This window comes from Schistocerca americana, chromosome X (genome assembly GCF_021461395.2).
Source record: "Schistocerca americana isolate TAMUIC-IGC-003095 chromosome X, iqSchAmer2.1, whole genome shotgun sequence".
Classification (NCBI taxonomy): domain Eukaryota; kingdom Metazoa; phylum Arthropoda; class Insecta; order Orthoptera; family Acrididae; genus Schistocerca; species Schistocerca americana.
The window spans coordinates 512,024,505-512,049,331 of NC_060130.1; the positions used below are offsets into that span (position 1 = coordinate 512,024,505).

The 24,827-nt window shown below is 39.8% G+C and overlaps 2 protein-coding genes across 4 annotated transcripts in view; both read right to left on the reverse strand.

Annotated features, from left to right (window-relative positions):
- Window positions 1-24,827, reverse strand: part of LOC124555404 (pancreatic triacylglycerol lipase-like) — a 452,049-nt gene that overhangs the window by 101,938 nt on the left and 325,284 nt on the right. Inside the window, exons 1-3 of one of the 3 annotated variants that reach the window (XM_047129299.1) lie at window positions 22,628-22,749; window positions 8,978-9,112; window positions 6,289-6,369 (exon numbers count right to left, since the gene is read on the reverse strand). In XM_047129299.1, coding sequence (XP_046985255.1) covers window positions 6,289-6,369; window positions 8,978-9,098 — 202 coding nt within the window. In that variant the 5' untranslated portion in view covers window positions 9,099-9,112; window positions 22,628-22,749. Of the gene's footprint in view, window positions 1-6,288; window positions 6,370-8,977; window positions 9,113-22,627; window positions 22,750-24,827 lie in introns of those variants that run through there. The other 2 variants (XM_047129300.1, XM_047129301.1) reach the window with 2 other exon arrangements.
- Window positions 10,189-11,001, reverse strand: LOC124556103 (piggyBac transposable element-derived protein 2-like). The gene is made up of 2 exons (XM_047130127.1): window positions 10,519-11,001; window positions 10,189-10,200 (listed from the first exon to the last, which is right to left on the reverse strand). The coding sequence occupies exons 1-2, from the start codon at window positions 10,999-11,001 to the stop codon at window positions 10,189-10,191; spliced, it is 495 nt and encodes a 164-aa protein (XP_046986083.1).

Below are 24,827 nucleotides of genomic sequence, written 5' to 3' on the forward strand. Positions count from 1 at the left end.
GGTTTCAACAAGATACTCTGCCAGCTGTTTCTCAATAGTATCAGAAAGTTCAGGCTTATGCCCAACTTCTAAAAAAACTCATTCTTCAGGTGACATATCACTATGCACAAATCGTTGAAGTGTCGTCTGAGGTACAATGAACGCATTTACTGCTTTTCTTAACCCTGTCTGCTTTTTCTTTAAGGTTATTATACCTTAACTAGCACTTTTCTTCTTGCAGTGCGCAACGGTATCCAATATTATCACTTTTCTCCTACACTTTAAAAAGTGTGATTCATTTAGAGCAAAATATGTTATAAATATCCCAGTAGATGGCACTGTCTTCCCGAATGAAATTGCCAGTTCTATTCTTTGTAAGTTGGCTCCACACTTGTTTCTCATATGTTGGTAGTGGGAAAAGGAAGTTGCATTCAGTTCACTTGCTAAATCATGGTTTCTTGTTCTTTGGTGTTTTTACTGCTACATGCAGGTTTTTGGGAGCAATTTGCATCAGTTTTGAGTCAGTCTAGCTTAAACCAGTGCGGTCATTCTTAAAAATGAGTAAAATAAAGTACTTTTTCTTTATGCTCATTAGTAAAAAGAGGAAGGCTTAAGAAGCAGAAGTTGCCGAATCTGCACATGAAACATTCAGATTAAGAATCGCCCAAATATTGGACACTTGGAGAAAAATTACATTTGTTAGAGAAACAAGTAGTCGTATGTCAAGAATAAACTATTAGGCTGTAAACTGTGCTGCGATATCGGAAGTCCAGCCATCGATAAACGAATGGCCTTGAAAATTTCAGTGGAGTGGCCAAATGGTAAAAATCAGTAATTTTGGAGAATGTTGGAAACAACAAGTAACGTCACTGAGAAGAAAACACACAACCACAATGAGTGTGTGGGGCACAAAGAATGCCAAAAAACTTAACATCTGAGAGACAAATAAACATCGGAGAACTTTTTCTCAAATACTTTGCCTAATGATAAAGAAATAACAGAAAATTTTTTTCGAACCACTTATAAAGTTGTGAAGAATCATTTAACAACCCATAAGACGAAATGAGTTCACAGGCACTTAACAGTGGTGGGATGGATATATTCTTTGTTCTACAAATGCATGCACTAATACTGTGAGCCACATCGCAAAAGAAGTAGGAAAACCGGTAGTACACAATATAGTGCAGTCCAGAAACAAAGTGTCATTACTTATTGATGACTCAGCAACTAAGTAACAGATCCACTTTCATTGCTATTATTCATTTGGTTTACTCGAAATTTCAGCTCCAGTGACTCTTTTCCTTGATTTAATAGAATTATCAAATGTAACTGCAAATGGAATTCTAAATTCTTTAATTAGTCATCTTAAGGATTTATGAGCCTCTCAAGATTACTTAAAAGAGTATTTATTGTCTATAACTTGTGATGTTGCAGCTGGGCTGTTTGGTGTGCTTAATGGTGTAAGGAGGCACTTTCTAGGAGCAGGTAGTAATAATTAAAGGTCATCCACTCACAGAGGTACAATGTGGGCTGTAATTATTGCATGGCAGCGAAACTTGGTAGATATTCTGGTGGGTCAATGCGGAACCGATTTACACTGGATAAAAATTAGTTCTAATTTTGGCCACCAGGTGCAAATCTGGCACTGTGAATGCAAGAACGGCTTATAGAAAAGTTTCCATACGTAACGGATTGGGAATAGGAAGTGGACATAAATAGACAAACAAGTGAGAAAGACATCATGTTGATTTTATTATTAAGTGCCACCTACACAATTTGCTCATTATGAGCACCGATGACGTCGTCAGAATGCTGCAACTGTAAAGCAATGCGATCAATAGTTGCTCGCAGCAGTTCCAATGGAATCTTAGTAACATGTTCCTGTATACTGGCCTCCAGATCAGGTAGAGACTTAAAGTGCCCCTGGTAAACATGTTCTTTAAGATATCTCAAGAGCCAAAAGTCACATGGATCCATATCAGTTGATCTTGCAGGACATACATCTTGAAAACCTCTGGAGATAACACGTTCATGGAAAGTGGCATTCGCAGATCTTTCACTGGATGAGTAAGATGAGGCGTTGCCCCATCTTGCACGAAACAGTGGTTTCCATGCAGTTGTGCTCTTTCAAAGCAGGAACCACATGCTGCACAAGAAAGTCTCGGTAACGTTCAGACATCACAGTACACCTGACAGATCATCTGGGTGTATTCTCTTCAAAAAAGAGCGGACCGAGAATAAAGATGCTTGTGAATCCACACAACATAGCCACATACTCCGAGTACAATGGCTCTTCGTGCACAACACGCGGTTTTACAGCACCCCAAATTCAGCAGTTCTGTGTATTCACTACACCTTGTAGTGTAAAATGTGCCTCGTCACTCCACAGAATATTGTTCGGCCACATGCCATCAACTTCTATCCACGTCAGAAACCGAAGAGTAAATTCAGAACATTCCCGTGGATCATGAGGTTTCAGTTGCTGCACCGTCTGCGCCTTGTACGGGTATCAGTGTAAAATAGGCCGAAAAACTTTCCGTACTGTTGACAATGGGATGGACAATTATCGTGACACTGCTCTAACATTACCACTACCCAGATCACGTGCTGAGTGGTCAGTTACAGCAACAGCAACTTTGTCAATTATTTCTGTCGCGATAGGACGCATTTCTCTTCCAAGTGCCACACCAAGCTCACTCGTGTTTTTGAATTTCATTATCATCACCTTTAAACCGTTTACGAAATAAGACGTCTCCTCAGACCTTTCAGTCGGCGATACTCTCTCTATCCACCACTGTAATTGCTGCCGTTCACATAAAACTGTTTCACTAACAGCAGACGGTCTCTCTTCTAGACAGCCGTATCGTTCGCTCACATTATGGCTTGTCAAATGACAGCTAGGATGTCATAACGTAATACAAACAGCGCACGACGTGAGATTTGCACCTGGTGGCCACAAGTGAAACTAATCGGTTTCGCATTAACGCACTGGCATATCTACGAAGTTTCGCTACCGTACTATAATTACACCCCACCCTATCCCTTCGCGAGTAGCTGCACTTTTATTACACTACTGGCCATTAAAATTGCTACACCAAGAAGAATTGCGGCCGTAATAACGGCCATGATACGCCTGGGCATTTGGTCAAACAGAGCTTGGATGGCGAGTACAGGTACAGCTAACCCACGCAGCTTCAACACGATACCACAGTTCATCAAGAGTAGTGACTGGCGTATTGTGACGAACCAGTTGCTTGGCCAGCATTACAGTCGAACATTTTCTGTATCCAGAAAGACCCGTACAGGACCTACAACATGCGGTCGTGCATTATCCTGTTGAAATGTAGGGTTTCGCAGGGATCGAATGAAGAGTAGAGCCACGGGTCGTAACATATCTGAAATGTAACGTCCACTGTTCAAAGTTCCGTCAATGCGAACAAGGGGTGACCGAGACGTGTAACCAATGGTACCCCATACCATCACGCCGGGTGATACGACAGTATGGCGATGACGAATACACGCTTCCACTGTGCGTTCACCGCGATGTCGCCAAACACGGATGCGACCATCATGATGCTGTAAACAGAACCTGGATTCATCCGAAAAAATGACGTTTTGCCATTCGTGCACCCAGGTTCGTCGTTGCGTACACCATCGCAGGCGCTCCTGTCTGTGATGCAGCGTCAAGGGTAACCACAGCCACGGTCTCCGAGCTGATAGTCCATGCTGCTGCAAACGTCGTCGAACTGTTCCTGCCATCGCAGGCGCTCCTGTCTGTGATGCAGCGTCAAGGGTAACCACAGCCACGGTCTCCGAGCTGATAGTCCATGCTGCTGCAAACGTCGTCGAACTGTTCCTGCAGATGGTTGTTGTCTTGCAAACGTCCCCATCTGTTGACTCAGGGATCGAGAGGTGGCTGCACGACCCGTTACAGCCATGCGGTAGGTGTCGCCACCGGCGGCAACCTTGTGTGAATGCTCTGAAAAGCTAATCATTTGCATATCACAGCATCTTCTTCCTGTTGGTTAAATTTCGCGTCTGTAGCACGTCATCTTCGTGGTGTAGCAATTTTAATGGCCAGTAGTGTATAATCATCCGGTTATATTTTCTGGCATTATGCTAACCATCGCCTTGAATTGTCTGTTACTGACACGGTGAACAGTGTGGCAGGAGATCAAGAGTTTTATGAACCAATTTATCGTAACGTATCATTCTTCACCTAAGAATCCTAGGGAACTACAGGCTTTTGCAGCGACTCTAGATCCTCAAATTCTTAAAATTTGGCACAGTTTTAAGCAATCACTGGGTTGAATCTCACTTTCGCTCCGTTTCTGCAGTGTGGCAAGACTCTTAAGCCCTTGTCCATCACTTTCTGGAGGCAAAAGAAGACAGTAAAATAAGCAAAACAGATTGGTGTGTTTATGATGGTCTTTTGAGAAAAATAACGTAATGCGAATTTGGTCTTCTTTTCGACCCCACGTGTGCTGCTCTCCAAGAACTTAGGGAAGTAAGTCTAGTTCTACAAGAGAGAAATAGTGACTTGTACAAAAGACATAGGAGGATAATGAGTACAGTCCAAATTCTTGATGGAAGAATTGAAAATCCCGGTCCATACTACCGTATCTCTCTTCAAGGTAAGGAGACAATGAAATTCAAAAGGATTCAAGTCCTGCAGTTAGTTCATCTGGTTTTTATAAAAGTCTGAAAGAAGTGGTTGAAAAGCGTCTGCTTCAAGGAGATGATGCTGTTTTGTCTGAATGCGCCGAGATTTTAGATTACAAGTATTGGCCAGAAACTTATGGGGAGCATCTGGCATTTGGTGAAGCCGAAATTAAGGAGTCAGCCTGCAAATTTCGCTTAAATGAAATAGCAGTTCGTGGTTTCTGTGTATATCTTCAAGAAATTAAATTGCACGATGTACTACTTCCTCCGAAGCACACTTTGGGCACAACTGCAATATCTTTCACCGAATGTGAAAGGGGTTTTCCTCAAATGATTGTTATAGTTACTACTTATAAATCATCTACGTGTACAGACAATAATCTGCGCTGATGTTCATCAAGATGGTAGGGTATCCTCTCATTCAGTTCAAACCTAACAAACTGGTAGATTCACGGCTGTGTCCAAATCATTATTCTGCAGTTGGATAGCAACAGCAAGAAGAGGTCTAGAAACCATGAGTGTACATAGGAGGATATGTTATAATCGTGGAAGTTACTGGGAAAACATTTTCTTTGTGAGTACCGGCATCTTTCTTTCCTTAAAAAAAAAAAAAAAAAGAAAGAAAGAAAAAAAAACCTGGCCTTAACCACGTTTTCAGCATCCAACTTCTTCAAAATAGCACCTGGCTTCTGATCAGTTTGCTTCCGTGGCATCTAAAAACAGACGCAAAACGAATTAGAGGTAATTTATGTGATGTGGGTATTGCGGAAACGTTTCCACAATACTAAGTTACGCAAACTTTCGCTTTATCCACACATTTGCCATTTTAAACCTCGGTATGTTACATTAAGAAATTACTGCATTTATTAAAATCTGACTGAAGCCTGTCAGAATTTCCCTTGTACCTTACTTTATAAGCTGTCTGACGTAAATAAAGATAACAACAAGATAGGTAAACAAATTTGACACCAAAAACTTATCTCTAAAAAAGGTTTAGAAAATACGCGAACGTAAACTAAATCATTGTTACCGTGTCTGTTGCTCAGCTGACTATATCGTAACAAATGGAAACTACTGCAACAATTTCCTGTTAACCTTGCTAGCGTGCAGCACTCTACAGGCCAGACACTCGACGTTTCCACAGTACCCACACGTCTCGATATTTACACCCCTACCTATATGTGGTTGTTCATTATATTTATTCGCTAAGTTCAAGTTGTAAACAACGACATGCACAGGGCTTATGAGCACCTCACATAAATTCCTAAACCACAAAAATGCTGTAACAGATGTTAGCTTTTAACGGTTCATGCCTAATCTATGTTCCAACTTCTGTTGAATATTTCTTGAGAATGACAAACAAATGTGTGGATAATGTTACTTCCTCGTCAGTATTTTTCTGACTTATTTACTATTCCTGATTATCAGAATACCATTACACAATTCAAGAAATTGATTTAGTCTAAATTCTGAAAATCTTCTGTTAATGTATTTGTGGTTGTCTTGAAAATACAGAGCACTGGAAAATAAATTGAGCAGAGTTTGATAATCGTAGTAATAAAAATCTATAGATGATATCTAGCAATAAATTTTTAAGCAAATTTTTAATACAGTAACTATGCAGATTGTACAATGGTCAGAACTTACGGGATATGTCGAGAAGTTCAGCTTGACTTTCTGTTCCATATTCTGTTGCCTCTGATGTGTTTTCCAGAGAGGAACTACGATCTTCCATTAAGAGAGCAGCATAAAATATAAAAACAATGTGTAACTAAACAATAGATAAACATGGTAATGAAAACCAGCTGTCTTTGAGAGCACTGAAATGCATAAGTGTGATATTACCCTTGTCTGCTTATGACATTGCTTTGTGAAAAACGCCATATTTTGATATTGTAATATGATTCCTCTCCTGTAATATATATGTTTCTATTGCTCCATGTTTACTGGTAAATCTTGTGTGCTTGATCTGGAATAATTTATTCTGCACATTTTTCATTCTCCAGTTTTGTATCTTTGACCCCCCCATAAATATAATTTGTGATTCTACAAGCGCTAATTTCAATTCCCAGTGCTATCTTAGTGATAGCAATAGAACCACAGTTTATTTCATTATGGAATATAAATTATAGTTGAAATAAAAACATTAAATTCTTAACATTGCAGATGAAGCTCTGAGTAAAAGAATGTAACTGTAGTATCATGAGAATATGACATCATCCACAGAGGAAGCATTGAACAAAGTTTTGGCATGTAGAGCTACAAAAGATGTTGAACACTGTAGTTTTATTTTCAAAACTTGCGATTTTAAGCGAAAAGCACATTAGCACCACATTTTTCTGCTGTTACTGTAGAACTGTGTGGGTGTTATCGAAAAGCGAGTTCAAAAGCTTAACTACGAAATTCATTTTCTTGTTTAGGATTCTATCCGCTGTTCAGCAGTATCACTACAGTGTCTCATTCGCGCAAACCAAGTTGACACTCAGCGCTGCGGCTCATGAGAACGACTGTAAATTGGAAATGCCTCTACGGTCGCTCCCATCAGCCACCGCTCCGAGTGTCGGATTGGTTTGCGCGAGAATATTAGTAATTATTAGGGCTTGGATTTTTGTGACATAAAAATAATCATAATATGCACAAAAATATACTCTTATAACTAAAGATTTACACAAATATATATAACAACATAAAAATTTGACCTAACAGTATTAAAATAAGGTAAAATTTCAATTGTAAAGTAAATTAGTAAGTCTGTTTAGGACAGTGAACTATTTATTTAAGAATAAAATGTACTTGAGAAGCAAGCTAAACTATGGAATTTGATATTGTGCCATGCTTGTTACTAACGTTATCAAAACATAGTGAACCTATGATTTTTTTTGTACATCCTCATTTTTATTTCAATTTATGAGTTCTGAGTTGCGAACTTACGCAAAGTCTGAAATAGAAAAGGTTTACTATTGTCATTCGACAAAGCACTACATTTTGAAAAAACATTTTTCTACTTCAGCTGACACAAGAGGAACATAGTAAAATGTACAATATAATTTGAATCTAAGTTTAAATGACTAACTGAGAACTTTTTACCTAACAAAATTGTTGAAATGGAACAGTGTGCTGACATTCGCTTCTTTTTTCTAACACCTTCCCGATTTTCTTTGACATTTCGTTTCTCACTTTAACACAAACAGTTTCTAATTTCTTCACTTTTTTTTCACTTGTTCTATCTGCGTCACTATTTACATTTCTGATTGCTCCAAAGCAGTTATGACAGCAGATATAAATACAAAATTTGATTTTCTGCACTAAAGTTTGCCTGAAATTTCAGCATTACAAGTTAATTCTTGAGCTAGTTCATTTGAAGAGGCTTCACTGCTATCGACGAATCAATGACGTTTTTTACAACGTTGAAGTTCTGGCAGTAATCGTTGCAGGCATCAATCCAGGAACTCCATTTGTCAAGATGGGAGATGGTGATAAAGAAATGTCTGGAACTAACCACCTAAATGCTGCCTTTTTGACACACCCAATAAATTTGTCAACATCACTGAATTTATTACGAACTCTGTAACTCTGTGTAAAGCTCAGCTAAACAAGTCACATGTACAATTTTACCTCATAATGCTTTCACCATATAAGACACAGCATCCGCCACGAATAGTAATGCATTGTCATGCTGAACGCTTTCGAGCGCTACAGTCTGGAACCGCGCGACCTCTACGGTCGCAGGTTCGAATCCTGCCTCGGGCACGGATGTGTGTGATGTCCTTAGGTTAGTTAGGTTTAAGTAGTTCTTAGTTCTGGGAGACTGATGACCTCAGAAGTTAAGTCCCGTAGTGCTCAGAGCCATTTGAACCATTCTTTTGTAGCGCCTAGAACCCATCGGCCACCGCGGCCGGCAGGAAGACGCAACTCAACCGTTTACGAGAAAATCAAGTTCGAAAATTTTCGGCGTTCTTATATACTTTCTGTGGTCGCTTGCTCTCTCGGATGCGGACTCTGAATACTAGCGACCATGCAAAGTATGTAAGCACGCCTAACATTTTCTGGAAGTGGTTTAAGAGTTGCGTCCCCCTGTTCACGGATGTGGAAGTCTTTGTCGAGTCCTACAAACGCTATCAATATGAATGAGCTCGGTGAGCAGAAGTTCGTACCGCCCCCCTTGTCAGGGCACTATAGTGCACTATACTGCAGATACTTTCAGTGCAATACAGATACAAAGGTATTTAGGAGTAAAAAAAGGTCATGCGAAACACAGGACGGCCGGGGCTACGGTTCACTTCGTCCATTAATGTGAGTCGGGTAGTGTTGTTCCCAAACAGGTGTGTGTACTCACATGGCAGCCAGGGGATGTTGACGAGCGTCTGCAGGCGATCGGCGCGGGCCCAGTCGAGGATGCCGGCCACAGCGAAGGGCAGCGCGCCCACAGCCAAGGCCGCCAGCAGCACCGCTCGCATCGCGCTGCTCCGCCCTGCCACAACCGACAACGTGTCTGCTTTCTTAACTCTGGTTTTATGCTGGGGTACACGTAGCTGAAATCTTCACTACAAAAGACACGTCATACTTCAGTTGTATGCTTAGTTCCGAATGACAACGTCAGAGGACCAACTGGTAATTGGTCCCACAAGGCTCCATCTTAGAGCCTTTACCTTTTCTTGCGTATATTAATGACCTTTCATTAGAAACATCACCAAATGCCCAGTTCATTCTGTCTGCATATGATACAAACACTGCAATAAATAGCAAATTAATTGTAGTTTTAGAAAGATCGTTTAGTGAAATTTTCAAAGACGTTAATAAATGTTTCCTAGCTAAATCTTTGTTACTAAATTTTGAAAAGATACACTATATGAAGTTCAGAACTTGTAAGAGATTTCCTCCCAGTATATATCTAAAACATGACAAAATATTAGAACAAGTCGACAGTACTAAGTACTAGGGATTCCAAATAGACAATAAATTCAATCAGGAGAAGTATACTATAAAAACTGCTGAAGTGCCTAAACAAATTTTTATTTGCAATGCGGATGCGGTAAAACATAGGTGATACAAAAACAAAAGAGCTAGCACACTTCTTTCACTTTCAAGTGGTAATATCACACAGGATCATTTTTTTTGCGTAACTCATAAAGTAAAGCTACATTTTTCTGCGCCCTAAAGCATGGAATAGGAATTGTCTGTTGTGTGCACTCAACGATGTCCTGAATTAGGGATACTTTCTACTTCCCAATATATTTATTCCTCAACGAAATTTATCACAAATAGTATAACTGTTTTTTTTTTTTAAACCAACACCTGAATTCATGGAATCAATAATAGAAATAGAATAATCTACAGAATTATTTAACCCTTTATTTGGCAAATGGTGAAAATAAAAACAAAAAATTTTCAGTGCTTATATTTATTTATTATGCTTAAAGAAATACAATTCAGTCAGTTTTAGAAATTTTTGACAAAAATTATGAAATGTTGGTTACAAGCAACATTGCCAGCAGTAAACCACATTTATACATATTATAGAAAAAAAGTGTTTGCCAATAACCTCAATCAAAAGGTTTCCTGTACGTGGATAATTTAATTTATAAACACATTTATGCATTCCTGCTGTGTAATAGAACTGTTTCATTTTCCCTTCTAGTTCTTCTTGCAATGGAATTTTTGGAAACAGTTCCTTTTTGGAACGAAGCACAATGCTAGATTGCATTTTGAACACATGACTGTAGAATATCCAGATGGACAATAACGACAACGACCTTTGGGACCGTATACAGGCCAATGCTCCATATTATCAAATCGGACATCTTGTGTAAAAGTCGGAGCTGTTGGCTTCCTTCTCATCTTTTGTGGTGGTGTTATGTCTATTGAGGGCCTTCCTACTTTCCTTTCCCCTGAAAACATCAAACCATTGGCAATATCTGCCCTGAATGACTTCAATGAGGTCTTCTTGTCAAGAGATTCGCTTCGAAATACCAGCCAGGTATTTACAACACTCAGATCTAGCATAAATCCAAACAATCTCATGTACCAACGCCTAGTTTTCATTGGTATTCTGTAGAGCTCTATCAGCATACCAGCAAGATCAACTCCTCCCATATGCTTGTTGTACTGATGTACAATACTGGGACAGGGCACATCAATTGTTCTTATTTCATTGCTGTCCCATCGTTTTACTGTTGAGAGCGGTTGGACACCACAAAATGAGCTTGCATGTGTCACGATTTTATTGTCTGCCCGCCTTACTAAAATGAGATCTGAGTGACTGTCCTTCCTGTAGTCATAGCTGCTTCGTCCTTGTTTCAGTAACTGCTTCTCGTCTTGTAGAGGACAGTTCTTTATTCGGTTTTTCCTTATGGTGCCCATGGACTCAACGTTTTGAGTTTTTAAAGTATGTTATAAGTTCAAGGCTGCAAAAGAAATTGTCAAAATAAACTCTGGGAGAAATATCTCTTGGAATACTTTTGCAAAGTGTAACCACAACTTGTCCTCCAATTCCAAATACTTTCTCGTCATCAGCAAGATCAGTTATCATCCCCTTGCCAGTATAGGGAAGAAAATCATAGACAACTCCAGGCACACCAGCACGAACAAAAATCTTAAAACCCCACTTGTGTGGCTTATTTTGAATATATCGGCGCAAATTACCTGCTCTTGTACCGTTGTATGGAACCATCATCTCATCTATAGAAAATTCCGACTCTTGTTTCTACTCACGGCAGTTCTTTACAATTGATTCAAGAACAGGTCTTATTTTGAAGAGTCTGCCAGAAGAGTTCACAGCATTCTCATTGTTCGTAAAATGCGGGTATCGGCGGAGTTTCTGAAAGCGCTTCAAACTGAAAATGCAGGTGATTTTTTCACAATTCATTGATTGAGACCGATAGTCAGTGTACGAAGGCATAGAAACAAGACCCATGTATATCAGAACACCGAAAAATTGTTCCATTTCATTTATATTGGTGTTTACTGACGTGGTAGTTCGTTGCACAGAGTACACGGTCGTTCCTGCACAGCTTTGTCAATTAGTTCTGAATCAAAGAATCTTCTGAAATAACCCAGTGGTGTATTGCCTTCATCAGAAAACACAGGAGAGAGACTTTCTGCCCTAGCAGTTATATCTTCCTTTACCCACATGTAAGTGACTGCTTTTGTAATTTCCTTTTTCACTTGACTGGCACTTGCACTAGAAGGATTCACTGCAGAAGGTCCTTGCACATGTTCAGCTTCTGCGATTTCACTTCCTGTATCAGAATCAGTTTATGGTATAACTAGGTTATGGAACTGAGATTGACGCTCTGGAATATAGTGTGCATCATCATCTCTACAGTCTGCCAAAACTTCGAGTTCAGAGTCTTCAGATTCACTTAGATCAGACAAAGTCGGGATTTCTGGTGGAACTACTATTCCTCTCGCTTTTTTAATTCCATAAAATATTCTGGAATCAATAGCTAAAAAGCCCCTGAAAATAAAAATGTTTACTCCGTCAAGCCGTAAGCATATGTAATATACTAATCGCTTATGTCCCAACTATGGGCAATGTTGCTCACAGGCAACATAAAAGTTTTATACTATTTACGTAATTCAAAACAATATTAGATTGAAATATTTCTGCTGTGAACTCACCTTTGGGTATTTCTTGAAGAAAATCTGCTAAGATTACTGCCGATTTATTGAAATCCACTCTTTCAGAACCAATATGAGACACCCCTGTTGCTCACACGAGGAGATCTCTGTAAGACCAGTGCACAAACTGCGATCTCGTGTGGAAAACCTTGAACTATTGCAACAACTGGCATTCGCAGTGTGTAAAGGAACGTTGCCTAGAAGCAACAGTGCCAGTAAAAGGCACTGGGAAGTGTTTGTTGTCCCATAAGGCCAACGTAAACTTGATGTTGCTTGAGAGCAACACTGCCAAATAAAGGGTTAAAGTCACTCCTTTTGGTCCAGAAAGGTGTCCACTATTCAGAAACACATATTTTGACTAACTTGCCAGCAGCAATTTAAAATTCAACAAATATCAAAGTTCAGTTTAAGGGTAGAGAATAGGATTTAATAGTATCCCACTGACGAATTGCTTAGCAAAATCGATTGATAGAGGTATTACTAATAATACCAAATAACGTGAATGCTATACCGAATGTGGCTTCCGCACATCAGTGTAGTAACGTGATCAATGCAAATAAGTGTTCTAAACTGACTTTTCAATTTGATGATGTGTGGCTGCAGTAGCCTCAGGATTATAATACGCATCTTAACGAAAATTGACATATTTTGTGAAAAGCTTGTTATTACCTCTTAAATGAAGGAATGTTAAAGATTTTTTGAATTATTCCTCATTTATGAGGACAATTTTACGTAGACTCTGTAGAAGCAACTCTAGCATAACTTCTCTTGTAAATATATATCATGTACTCGTGTTTAATGACATGTTCTACGTCCTTAAGGATCTCCTCACTATGGAATAGAAAGTACCGGCGTGTTTCAAAAGTCCGGGAACAGTCTGAAAAAAATATTGTAGCCGAGTGAGTAGCATTACAAAAGTAACAATATATATATAATTTGAAAGAGTAAGCTTGTAAAATTTTTTCTCATTGCAGTTTTTATGTGTAGTTCCTTGTACAGTCGCTAGGTGGTGTCAAAATCAAGATGGCGATTTCTGGAGCTGGGAAGACTTTATGCGTGCTAGAATTTGACAAAACAAAGGGTGCAACGGATTTCCAACGAAAAGTTAGGACGAAGTATGGGAAAGGAGCACCACCCAGAAAATCAATCTACAGTCGGGTTGTGAAGTTTGTTGAAGATGGATGTTTGAGTAACACGGAGAGAAAAGGTCGGCTAGGTGTGAATGCAAATGACACTGAACGAGCGAGAGAAGCTTTCACAAGGAGTCCAGCAAAATCTCTACGCAGAGCTTCGCGTGAGCTGGAAATGACGACAGCGAGCAGGTGGCGTGGTTTGCGTAAAAAAACATGAAACCATACAAACTACAGTTCGTGTGAAAGTTATATCCCAAAGATCAACGATTCGAATTTTGCTGCGCATCCGCAGGTCAAAGATTGTGGTTTTGCGAATTCGATAATTTTTCTGACGAGGCAACACTGCATATAAATGGGAAAGTAAACAGCCACAATTGTAGTATTTGGGAAATCTGCATGACATTATTGAACACGGGCGAAATTCTCCGACCGTCAATGTTATTTATGCCATGTCTCACATGAAACTATATGGGCCGACTTCCTTCCCCATCCTTCTCTAATCTGATGTGATCGATGACTTCGCTGTTTGATCCCCTCCCCCAAATCAATCCACCAGCCAAATAAAGGACGTAAAGGACAAGTTTCGAATCTAATCCCAAATCAAAGTGTGCATCGGCATATCAATGTGTTATTTGGAGGCAAAAAGATAGCAGCCGTCATTAGTGGATACTGCATTCAACCTGCCGCATACAACTTTAAGTGCTAACGACATAGGTGTCGATAGGCAGTCACTTTGATGACATTTCTCTTTAAGGAAAGTACATCCACGCTTAAGTTGAGCACCCGATTAATCAAATATTGAAAATTTAGGTAATGATTCTTGTAACCCTTCATTTATTGGAGGTAAACAATTCGAAACAAAGAATTTTATGATGATAAATAACTCCAGTTTATCTATTTGAACGAAACCAACACATCAGAAAGCCGTGTAAATAAAACTGTTGCCTAAGGAAATGGCGCAGTGGTTAGCACACTGGACTCGTATTCGGGAGGACGATGGTTCACACTCGCGTCCCGCCATCCTGATTTAGGTTTTCTGTGATTTCCCTAAATCGCTTCAGGCAAATGCCGGGATGGTTCCTTTGAAAGGGCATAGCCGACTTCCTTCCTCATCCTTCCCTAATCCGATGTCACCGATGACCTCGCTGTTTGATCCCCTCCGCCAAATCAACCCACCAACCAAATAAAACTATTACGAAGACCAAGTTGATACCCGACGTTCGCTTTTGCGCAACACCTACCAACATAACAAAACACAAAATTTGAATGTTATCAATGCATCCCTACTCCCTAACATAGCGAAAGAGCTGGAACTTGAAACAAGAGAAAACTGGCACAAAGTTGGATTTAACGAAAAAAATGCATCCAATCTTCAGTGTGCTTATGGAATAACACGCAGCTGACGTCCTTAAATGTAAAACTGTCCACAGTGAGAATGTCAATAAATTACTTCAGTTTTCAGTCACAAAAGTAGGGGCTGAACTTCAGCGAACCAATACTCGTCTAAGAAACTACTCGTACGTATCTGAAAAAACGAAATACCTCATTTGACAACCGAGTCAAATGATGTACATAAAACTGATATTTATAATTTTCTGTTTCATATTCTACTCTTAAACGTCCGATATTGCAATCGTCTGTTTCAACTAAGTGATTACTGCTAACTTGGCTGTTTAGTTTTGCAGAGGGGACATTTTACATTGCACAGGTATCACTTTTCATGTAAGCAGTAACTGATACTCATGTACGATCTTCCACTTTCATCTCCCGAAGATGTGAATTTTGTTCTTTTTGCACAAGATGAAAGTGTAGAAATAAAATGTAGTAGCAGTCCCCTTACTGAAAAGGTAGCTAATGAAATATTCGGAAACATTAAAATATATTTCAAGGCGAATGAATTATCTCTGAATTTTGACAAGACGCAGTACTGTGGAGAGTGCAATATTTCTCACAGAACTCCACAAGCTATTAAAATAAAATAATAAAAAAAACACGATTCCCAAACGAAAACGCACAGGAAGTAGTAAGTGTTAATTTAGTGGAACTATAGATAAATCACAATCTTAATTGGAAAATCTACTGCCTGAGACTAGTGAAGCGCCCTAGATCAGCGTTTGCAGTTAGCACAGTTTTTGCTATAAGTGTTTTAAAAATAAAAAGAAGTGGTTTATTTTGCATGTTCCTATTCATTAATGAGTTATGAAATACGTTTTTGTTGTGAAGTTCCACGTAACTCCACTTATACGCACGGTATTTTCAGAACACAGAAGTGCATTATAAGCATTATTTATAGAGGTAATTATGAAGACATTTCTTCGAAAAAGTGCTATTTTGACTACTATTTTATAGTATACGTATTAATTAATGTCCTTTGGCAATACCATTATTACTAATACTTCAGCGAGTTAAAATTAGTACACCAAAGAGTCAGACACATGGGTACTTGCATTCAGCTACTTTTATGAAGACATTTCTTCGAAAAAGTGCTATTTTGACTACTATTTTATAGTATACGTATTAATTAATGTCCTTTGGCAATACCATTATTACTAATACTTCAGCGAGTTAAAATTAGTACACCAAAGAGTCAGACACATGGGTACTTGCATTCAGCTACTTACCAGAGCGTACTGAATGTCGTGTGGATAATATGGTGAAGCTTAAAACGGAATTAAAGAGCTTTCTTTTGGGCAACTACTTCCACCTCATTAAAGATATTTTCACAGAAACTCTTAAATTTATCGTCAGATTGTTTTATATTCGTAATTAGTGCTGTAATACAAGACTCTTTAGTAACATAGTCATTTTACTGTACTGTACCTCAATTAAATGAACATCTTTGACTTACTTCCACATCGACGAGGCAATTCTCCGTGGAATCCATGGCATACGAGTAGTAGATATAATTGTGCTAACGAGCGCAGCTGCCTGCCCACTAGGAACAGAGAAGACTAAGATGAGAGAGCGGATAGAAGGTGGACTATTAATTAACTCCACTAAGCAGATGGTGCTTAGAATTGGCCAATTGATATGGGGGTGCAATTCGATAGTTTGTTTTAAACTTGATAACACTTCTCGGCTACAGTACTGTTGTCCGAACACGATTAGCTACTAAATCACTTGCTGTTGAACTAAATTATGGACGTACCCACTATTTTCATAAAGTTTTTCGTCTATTCTAAGCACACGATGTATTCAGAGAGGAGACTTCACGATAAGTTACGTTCTAATGTGCTCCCTGACTTTCATCCTGATGTGTACAGAAACGCGAACACGGTGATGATACGTTTATAGCACACACCCGTGCCAGAAGCGGGCGCAGCTTTAAGGGGGGACGTATGATAAAATACACGGGCACATACAAGCTCATATATGTTTTACTCTTGGAGAGATAATTGAACCTAATTTTGCACATGTCGTTGTTATACTATTGACTACAATCTGAAGCTTTTATCATTTTTTGTCAAATAATTTGATCTTGACGTTGGTGTATACCTTTAGAAGACATACTATAACATGAGGAACATTTTCTGAAAGGTTACTTAGCCCTTTCAAAATATGGTAGGCTATACATTATGACGCGGTACCACACCCAGAAAAGTTTTATGTCGACTGACTCTGGCTGCGGAAGACTACGCAATTATGTAAAACTGAAGTTGCGGGGAATGCGGAAATAAGATTTTATTATCATTTATGCTAGAAAAATGTACCTTGATGTTAGCCACAAACATACATTTTGTGTTTTTGGTCTTCATGTGGCTCTTTTCTTCTAGTCTGGTCCTTCTGGCGTGCGCTTTTGCTGATATCCTTCACTGACATTTCAGAACTGCCAATACACAGATCGTCAACCTTCTTCAATAAGTTTTTCAGTGAAGCAACTTGCATCAAATCCTAGTCTCATAAGGGTTCTGATTCTTTCAGTATTACCATCATTCAACATCAGACAAGCATCGTATGAGGAAATTTTAACAACAGTAGATGAGCAAAATGTCATCGTTAGGTGCTCCTTCTAAATGAGGTTATTAAAACTTTAGTTCGGGTTTTGTGTTCCATCATGTGTGCATTACTTTAATAAATCAGAATTAATTGCATCGTAAATGTGCTCACAACCTTCTAAATTCAACAAATACAGGGTGTTTCAAAAATGACCGGTATATTTGAAACGGCAATAAAAACTAAACGAGCAGCAATAGAAATACACCGTTTGTTGCAATATGCTTGGGACAACAGTACATTTTCAGGCGGACAAACTTTCGAAATTACAGTAGTTACAATTTTCAACAACAGATGGCGCTGCAAGTGATGTGAAAGATATAGAAGACAACGCAGTCTGTGGGTGCGCCATTCTGTACGTCGTCTTTCTGCTGTAAGCGTGTGCTGTTCACAACGTGCAAGTGTCCTGTAGACAACATGGTTTATTCCTGAGAACAGAGGATTTTTCTGGTGTTGGAATTCCACCGCCTAAGTGTTGTTGCAACAAGACGAAGTTTTCAACGGAGGTTTAATGTAACCAAAGGACCGAAAAGCGATACAATAAAGGATCTGTTTGAAAAATTTCAACGGACTGGGAACGTGCTGGAAAGGTAGGGCGACCGCGTACGGCAACCACAGAGGGCAACGCGCAGCTAGTGCAGCAGGTGATCCAACAGCGGCCTCGGGTTTCCGTTCGCTGTGTTGCAGCTGCGGTCCAAATGACGCCAACGTCCACGTATCGTCTCATGCGCCAGAGTTTACACCTCTATCCATACAAAATTCAAACGCGGCAACCCCTCAGCGCCGCTACCATTGCTGCACGAGAGACATTCGCTAACGATATAGTGCACAGGATTGATGACGGCGATATACATGTGGGCAGCATTTGGTTTACTGACGAAGCTTATTTTTACCTGGACGGCTTCGTCAATAAACAGAACTGGCGCATATGGGGAACCGGAAAGCCCCATGTTGCAGTCCCATCGTCCCTGCATCCTCAAAAAGTACTGGTCTGGGCCGCCATTTCTTCCAAAGGAATCATTGGCCCATTTTTCAGATCCGAAACGATTACTGCATCACGCTATCTGGACATTCTTCGTGAATTTGTGGCGGTACAAACTGCCTTAGACGATACTGCGAACACCTCGTGGTTTATGCAAGATGGTGCCCGGCCACATCGCACGGCCGACGTCTTTAATTTCCTGAATGAATATTTCGATGATCGTGTGATTGCTTTGGGCTATCTGAAACATACAGGAGGCGGCGTGGATTGGCCTCCCTATTCGCCAGACATGAACCCCTGTGACTTCTTTCTGTGGGGACACTTGAAAGACCAGGTGTACCGCCAGAATCCAGAAACAATTGAACAGCTGAAGCAGTACATCTCATCTGCATGTGAAGCCATTCCGCCAGACACGTTGTCAAAGGTTTCGGGTAATTTCATTCAGAGACTACGCCATATTATTGCTACGCATGGTGGATATGTGGAAAATATCGTACTATAGAGTTTCCCAGACCGCAGCGCCATCTGTTGTTGAAAATTGTAACTACTGTAATTTCGAAAGTTTGTCTGCCTGAAAATGTACTGCTGTCCCAAGCATATTGCAACAAACGGTGTATTTCTATCGCTGCTCGTTTAGTTTTTATTGCCGTTTCAAAGATACCGGTCATTTTTGAAACACCCTGTATCTTCTCTGATGGCAGGAAATAATAAAATTTGCAAACACGGAGAGAGTTGTGAAGAAAAGGGGTCATGGTACTCGTTTTTACCTTCTTTGTAGCATGAATTAGTCTCTGAATATTGGAGACAGTATCTCTTAACAGGCTACATAGCTTTTTTTTTTTTTTTTTTTTTTTTTTTTTTTTTTTGTCACCGGTCTACTGATTGGATTGATGCGGCCCGCCACGGATTCCTTTCCTGTGCTAACCTCTTCATCTCAGAGTAGCACTTGCAACCTACGTCCTCAATTATTTGCTTGACGTATTCCAGTCTCTGTCTTCCTCTACAGTTTTTGCCCTCTACAGCTCCCTCTAGTACCATAGAAGTCATTCCCTCATGTCTTAGCAGATGTCCTATCATCCTGTCCCTTCTCCTTATCAGTGTTTTCCACATATTCCTTTCCTCTCCGATTCTGCGTAGAACCTCCTCATTCCTTACCTTATCAGTCCACCTAATTTTCAACATTCGTCTATAGCACCACATCTCAAATGCTTCGATTCTCTTCTGTTCCGGTTTTCCCACAGCCCATGTTTCACTACCATACAATGCTGTACGCCAGACGTACATCTTCAGAAATTTCTTCCTCAAATTAAGGCCGGTATTTGATATTAATAGACTTCTCTTGGCCAGAAATGCCTTTTTTGCCATAGCGAGTCTGCTTTTGATGTCTTCCTTGCTCCGTCCGTCGTCATTGGTTATTTTACTGCCTAGGTAGCAGAATTCCTTAACTTCATTGACTTCGTGACCATCAATCCTGATAAGTTTCTCGCTGTTCTCATTTCTACTACTTCTCATTACCTTCGTCTTTCTCCGATTTACTCTCAAACCATACTGTGTACTCATTAGACTGTTCATTCCGTTCAGCAGATCATTTAATTCTTCTTCACTTTCACTCAGGATAGCAATGTCATCAGCGAATCGTATCATTGATATCCTTTCACCTTGTATTTCAATTCCACTCCTGAACCTTTCTTTTATTTCCATCATTGCTTCCTCGATGTACGGATTGAAGAGTAGGGGCGAAAGGCTACAGCCTTGTCTTACACCATTCTTAATACGAGCACTTCGTTCTTGATCGTCCACTCTTATTATTCCCTCTTGGTTGTTGTACATATTGTATATGACCCGTCTCTCCCTATAGCTTACCCCTACTTTTTTCAGAATCTCGAACAGCTTGCATCATTTTATATTGTCGAACGCTTTTTCCAGGTCGACAAATCCTATGAAAGTGTCTTGATTTTTCTTTAGCCTTGCTTCCATTATTAGCCGTAATGTCAGAATTGCCTCTCTCGTCCCTTTACTATTCCTAAAGCCGAACTGATCGTCACCTAGCGCATTCTCAATTTTCTTTTCCATTCTTCTGTATATTATTCTTGTAAGCAGCTTCGATGCATGAGCTGTTAAGCTGATTTTGCGATAATTCTCGCACTTGTCAGCTCTTGCCGTCTTCGGAATTGTGTGGATGACTCTTTTCCGAAAGTCAGATGGTATATCGCCAGACTCATATATTCTACATACCAACGTGAATAGTCGTTTTGTTGCCACTTCCCCCAATGATTTTAGAAATTCTAATGGAATGTTATCTATCCCTTCTGCCTTAAATGGTGGCAAAAATGTCAATATTTTGGACCAGCTTTACGTACATCCGTACGTAAGCGGCAGCAACCTTACACACACACTACGAAGGCCGACGCCCATACGTTGCGCGGCGTTTAGTTGGACACCGTGCAGATGCCTCGGAGGCGCCATGATGTCTGCCAATTTATCTTTCATTGACTCCCTCTTACTTCCCTCATCATTATTCAACACAAACATCACACTACACACACCCTTTACAGTCACCTACACTTGCCAGATGCACTTAAACACACAATTCACGAAGGAAACAGGCCATTGTGCTCGACAGACGGAAAAACCTTTGCAGTTCGGCAGCTGAACCTGACTTTTGGGATCTCCTAGCCAACAGAACCATACTACGTTACATTTATGTTATTGATGACCCATTCTCTAACAAAGTTGCAAAACTGGAAACTGGTATTTCCCGATTATAACACCAGGACTGGCTAACAGCTAAGAGAAAGTGCTTAACTTAAGTTACCACAAAAATTGCGTAAATATGTACACTTACAGGTAACTTCCTCCATATTCACAGAATAATGGGCAAATCACGAGCGCAGTGACTTTATTACGCACTTAATTTTATTAACACTTGATGCAACACCCAGCGACAACTTATTCAATGAATTATCCTCTCTTTTTTATTATTTTTTTTCAACTGCACGTCAGTTTCAGTGACCCTGTGTCATAGACGACTTACCGAAAGAAATCAAACAGAAGAATAAAATATGGAACTAAGAACGACCAGGGTGTAAATAACACTGAAAACGACAATAGTGATAAACTGACAATATAAGAATTAAGTTTATTTTAAAACTCTTAGTAATGTATAAGAAGAGTGAAAGGATTCTCTCATGACCTATTGGTAGGAATGATTTTGGGAACACCATGAAAAACCAATGGGATGTCTCTTCATACGCGCAAATTTATTCCTTCCCGCTGCATTGTCCTGGCTTACAACTGTCATAAAACAAGCAAGTAAGCATATATATGAACAATTTTCACCTCATTTCAGTGAATTACAGTTCCATAACACAATAGAAAATTAAAGCATTCCTACTTGTCACAGGCTATCAACTTCAATTAGAAAGAAACTCCCGCGAAAACATATTGGAAACACGTGTTAGAGAGTGGTGCAGGCTTCTTTTGAACAGTACTTCAGTGCTAGGAACGTAAAGATCATTTCTCCAGCTTGAAGTAAACCTCAAGTTCTCATAATCGAGTTAACGTAATGCGATATCAGTGTAAGAACGCTCAGTTCGTCAATCAGAGGCCTTCAACTTGGTGAGTCAATAACACATGTACTGTGGATGACTCTCTTTTGAGATGAAAATGTTCTTACAGTTTGAACTAATATATCGTAAAATATAATGTCAGATGATCTCTAAAAACGAAAGCCTACGAAATCAATTCATTTTAAATTTCTCCTTTTAAACAATCGTCGCCCATTAACGTAATACCGAATTATTGCGTAGATCTGACTGGTCAATGCATACAAAACGCCTGGAGGTAAATAGACTGCTTCATCTTAAAAGCAAACGATGTCACGTAGACTGGAAAGCGGCGGACCAATTTTCCACGCATCTGAGCAACTAACCGGTTAGTTCGATTAAAAACTCTCTAAACAGCGTGTACATACTTTTTCTTTTAAATGTGGTTCGAGTATAGATGTATTATAGATAAACAGATCATTAAAGACTAGGAGTTAGTTCAGAAGGATAAAAATAGTGGCAAAGGAATCGGCAGTGTCTTTGTTTCAAAAATCGTCAGTTCGTTGGCCAGGTTTGATTTTGGAAAACAAAAGAAAAAGAAAAAGCAGATTATGTTGAACTGCCTCGATAATGCACAGGACCAGCCGATTTTACATCATACTTATGTCGCTTATAACAAATTAAACAAAACAAAAAATTACAATTTCACTTACTTTTTGCTTAGCTCAAGAATAATTGTAGTAACTCTTTGGATACGTCATTAAAATTATGACACGCTACGAATATCAGTGCACGATTAGTTTTTATGTGGCGTGGGGAAAACAGTGAACTTTTCGCATACTAACTGAATTCGTTCTTAGTTCTCTGAGATATATAGCTTTTCTCTAAGGTTACTAGAGGCGTGGTGCGATAAAGGGGCTAGATTACATTAATCAGCAGCTGTCATAACGCTGAAAGCCTAAAACGCAAGAGAGTCAGATTTATTTGTATTCCTGGAATCACCGCTAGCTTTACTGAATCATAAGACACACTCATAGCGTAACATATGAATCATACGCCCAGCCTGATGATATCACAGGACTAAAAGAAACAGCCTTAGTTGTTGGGTCATTCACTGATTTCGTGGACGAACTAGGGCAAGCCGATAACACTTAAAATTACGCAATAAACTGACTCACTTGGTTAATTACATTTGTATGGCTGAAAAAATACGTGACGCAAATCTGGGAATCCACGAAGCTTCATCTTGGCACTACGCTCGGAAGATTCAGTTGCAGTTCTCATTCGGCAGCGGCTGGTAATGAGTGAACTTTATGTTGATGAGCTATAATTTCTTTGTTGAAGTTCGTACTTCTCAAATACTGCATCCGAATCACAGACGAAAAACCGATTAGGGCTTAACGTCCCGTCGACGAGGAGCTCATTATAGACGGAGAACTAGCTCGGACAGGACAATTATGGTGAAGGAAATCCGCCTGAATAGATTTAGCAGAAAACCTAAACCTGGACGGACGCAAGGGTAGTTCAACTTCGGTCCTCTAGTACATCGGTCGACTGCGCCATCTCTCGGACATGAAGCTCGTAGACTGGAAAAGCAACGTCAATATACCGCGCGCTTTAAACTGAAAAGCAAACGGAGAAAAAACTGTTTAGTTTGCAAAATTTGAGATAGAGTTAAAATATCAGGCGCTGACTGCATTCCGAATATCTGTGACGTAACAGCTGCGACAGATCAATCCCGCTCTACATATAACAATATTAGGTTCCGTAAATTTTCCATCGTGAGTTATTGACCAGTATCGTGTAGAGCAGGCCTGGGCACCCTTTGGTGACCCGTGGACCTCATTCACATACTTACTTAAGCCGCTAGCCGCCTCATCACGTCACGTTAGATCAGCGCTCCTAGTGCATAAAGCCAGACTATAGCGTCCGTGACGTTAATATTTAAGGGATAACGCATCGATATGAATGGCAGCGCTTTCCCGGCACTCAACGACAACAATTTATGTCTCAAAGCACACGTTTTTTAGAGTACACTCATTTCATGTTCACCCCATCTTCAGAAATTTACATTTAGTTACGGGTCGTGAACACTGTTTCTTTAGTTACGACGTTTCACAATTACTGTTTTAAAAATATCCGTTGCAGCATTCTACAACGTCGTTAGTAAAGAAACAATGGCCACGATATCTGAAGACAGGAACCTTGAAATATAATCATGGGAAAATAAAATCCTGCAAAAGCATCTGATTGCAGCTAATTAATAATAAATTACCTTCAATTTCAGCAGTTGTAGACGTCCACAACGTACAAGAACTGTTTACTAATGTTAATACGAGAAAGAAAAGGAAAACAAAATAAGGCAATGAGGTAGGCAATACCAGCCGAAAAAGCAATTTGGAGTAACTTCGCGACTTTTGGACAGAGGTAAGTCATTCGAGGGTTTGAAATTTAGTGTGTTAATACCCGCAAACACTATTAGCAAGCAGTTTTTAAATATCTGCTCAAAAGTACTTTTGATGACTTATCGCATAGCCGTGGATTGTTTCTGTAATACCAAAAAAACATTAACTGAATTGCGTCATAAGCTGCAACCAGAGGCGAGTCGAGCGTCGGTGGAAATATCCGAAAAGGCGTCCCTCGCGGAGTACTCGTACAACGTGAGTGCGTCGCTCTCCCATGAATTTCGGCCGCAGGCTGGGTTGTGTGGTGTAAAGCATTTTTCAGTGAAGTGGATATAGAGACTGGAGAGAAAGATTTATTGTAAGATTGTAAGCAAGGTAGAGACATTTGGATTGCAGTGCGGCTGTGTCCTCGTTGTAACGTGACCTTCAGCTGTGAGATCTACCCCATCTACGATAGACAGCTGATTTCTAGCGTGAATTATAGAGGAAACAGATGCGTAACTTCCAT

Coding starts and splice junctions, on each gene's coding strand:
- LOC124556103 (XM_047130127.1), bottom strand. CDS start 11,001: ATGGGCACCATAAGGAAAAACCGAATAAAGAACTGTCCTCTACAAGAC.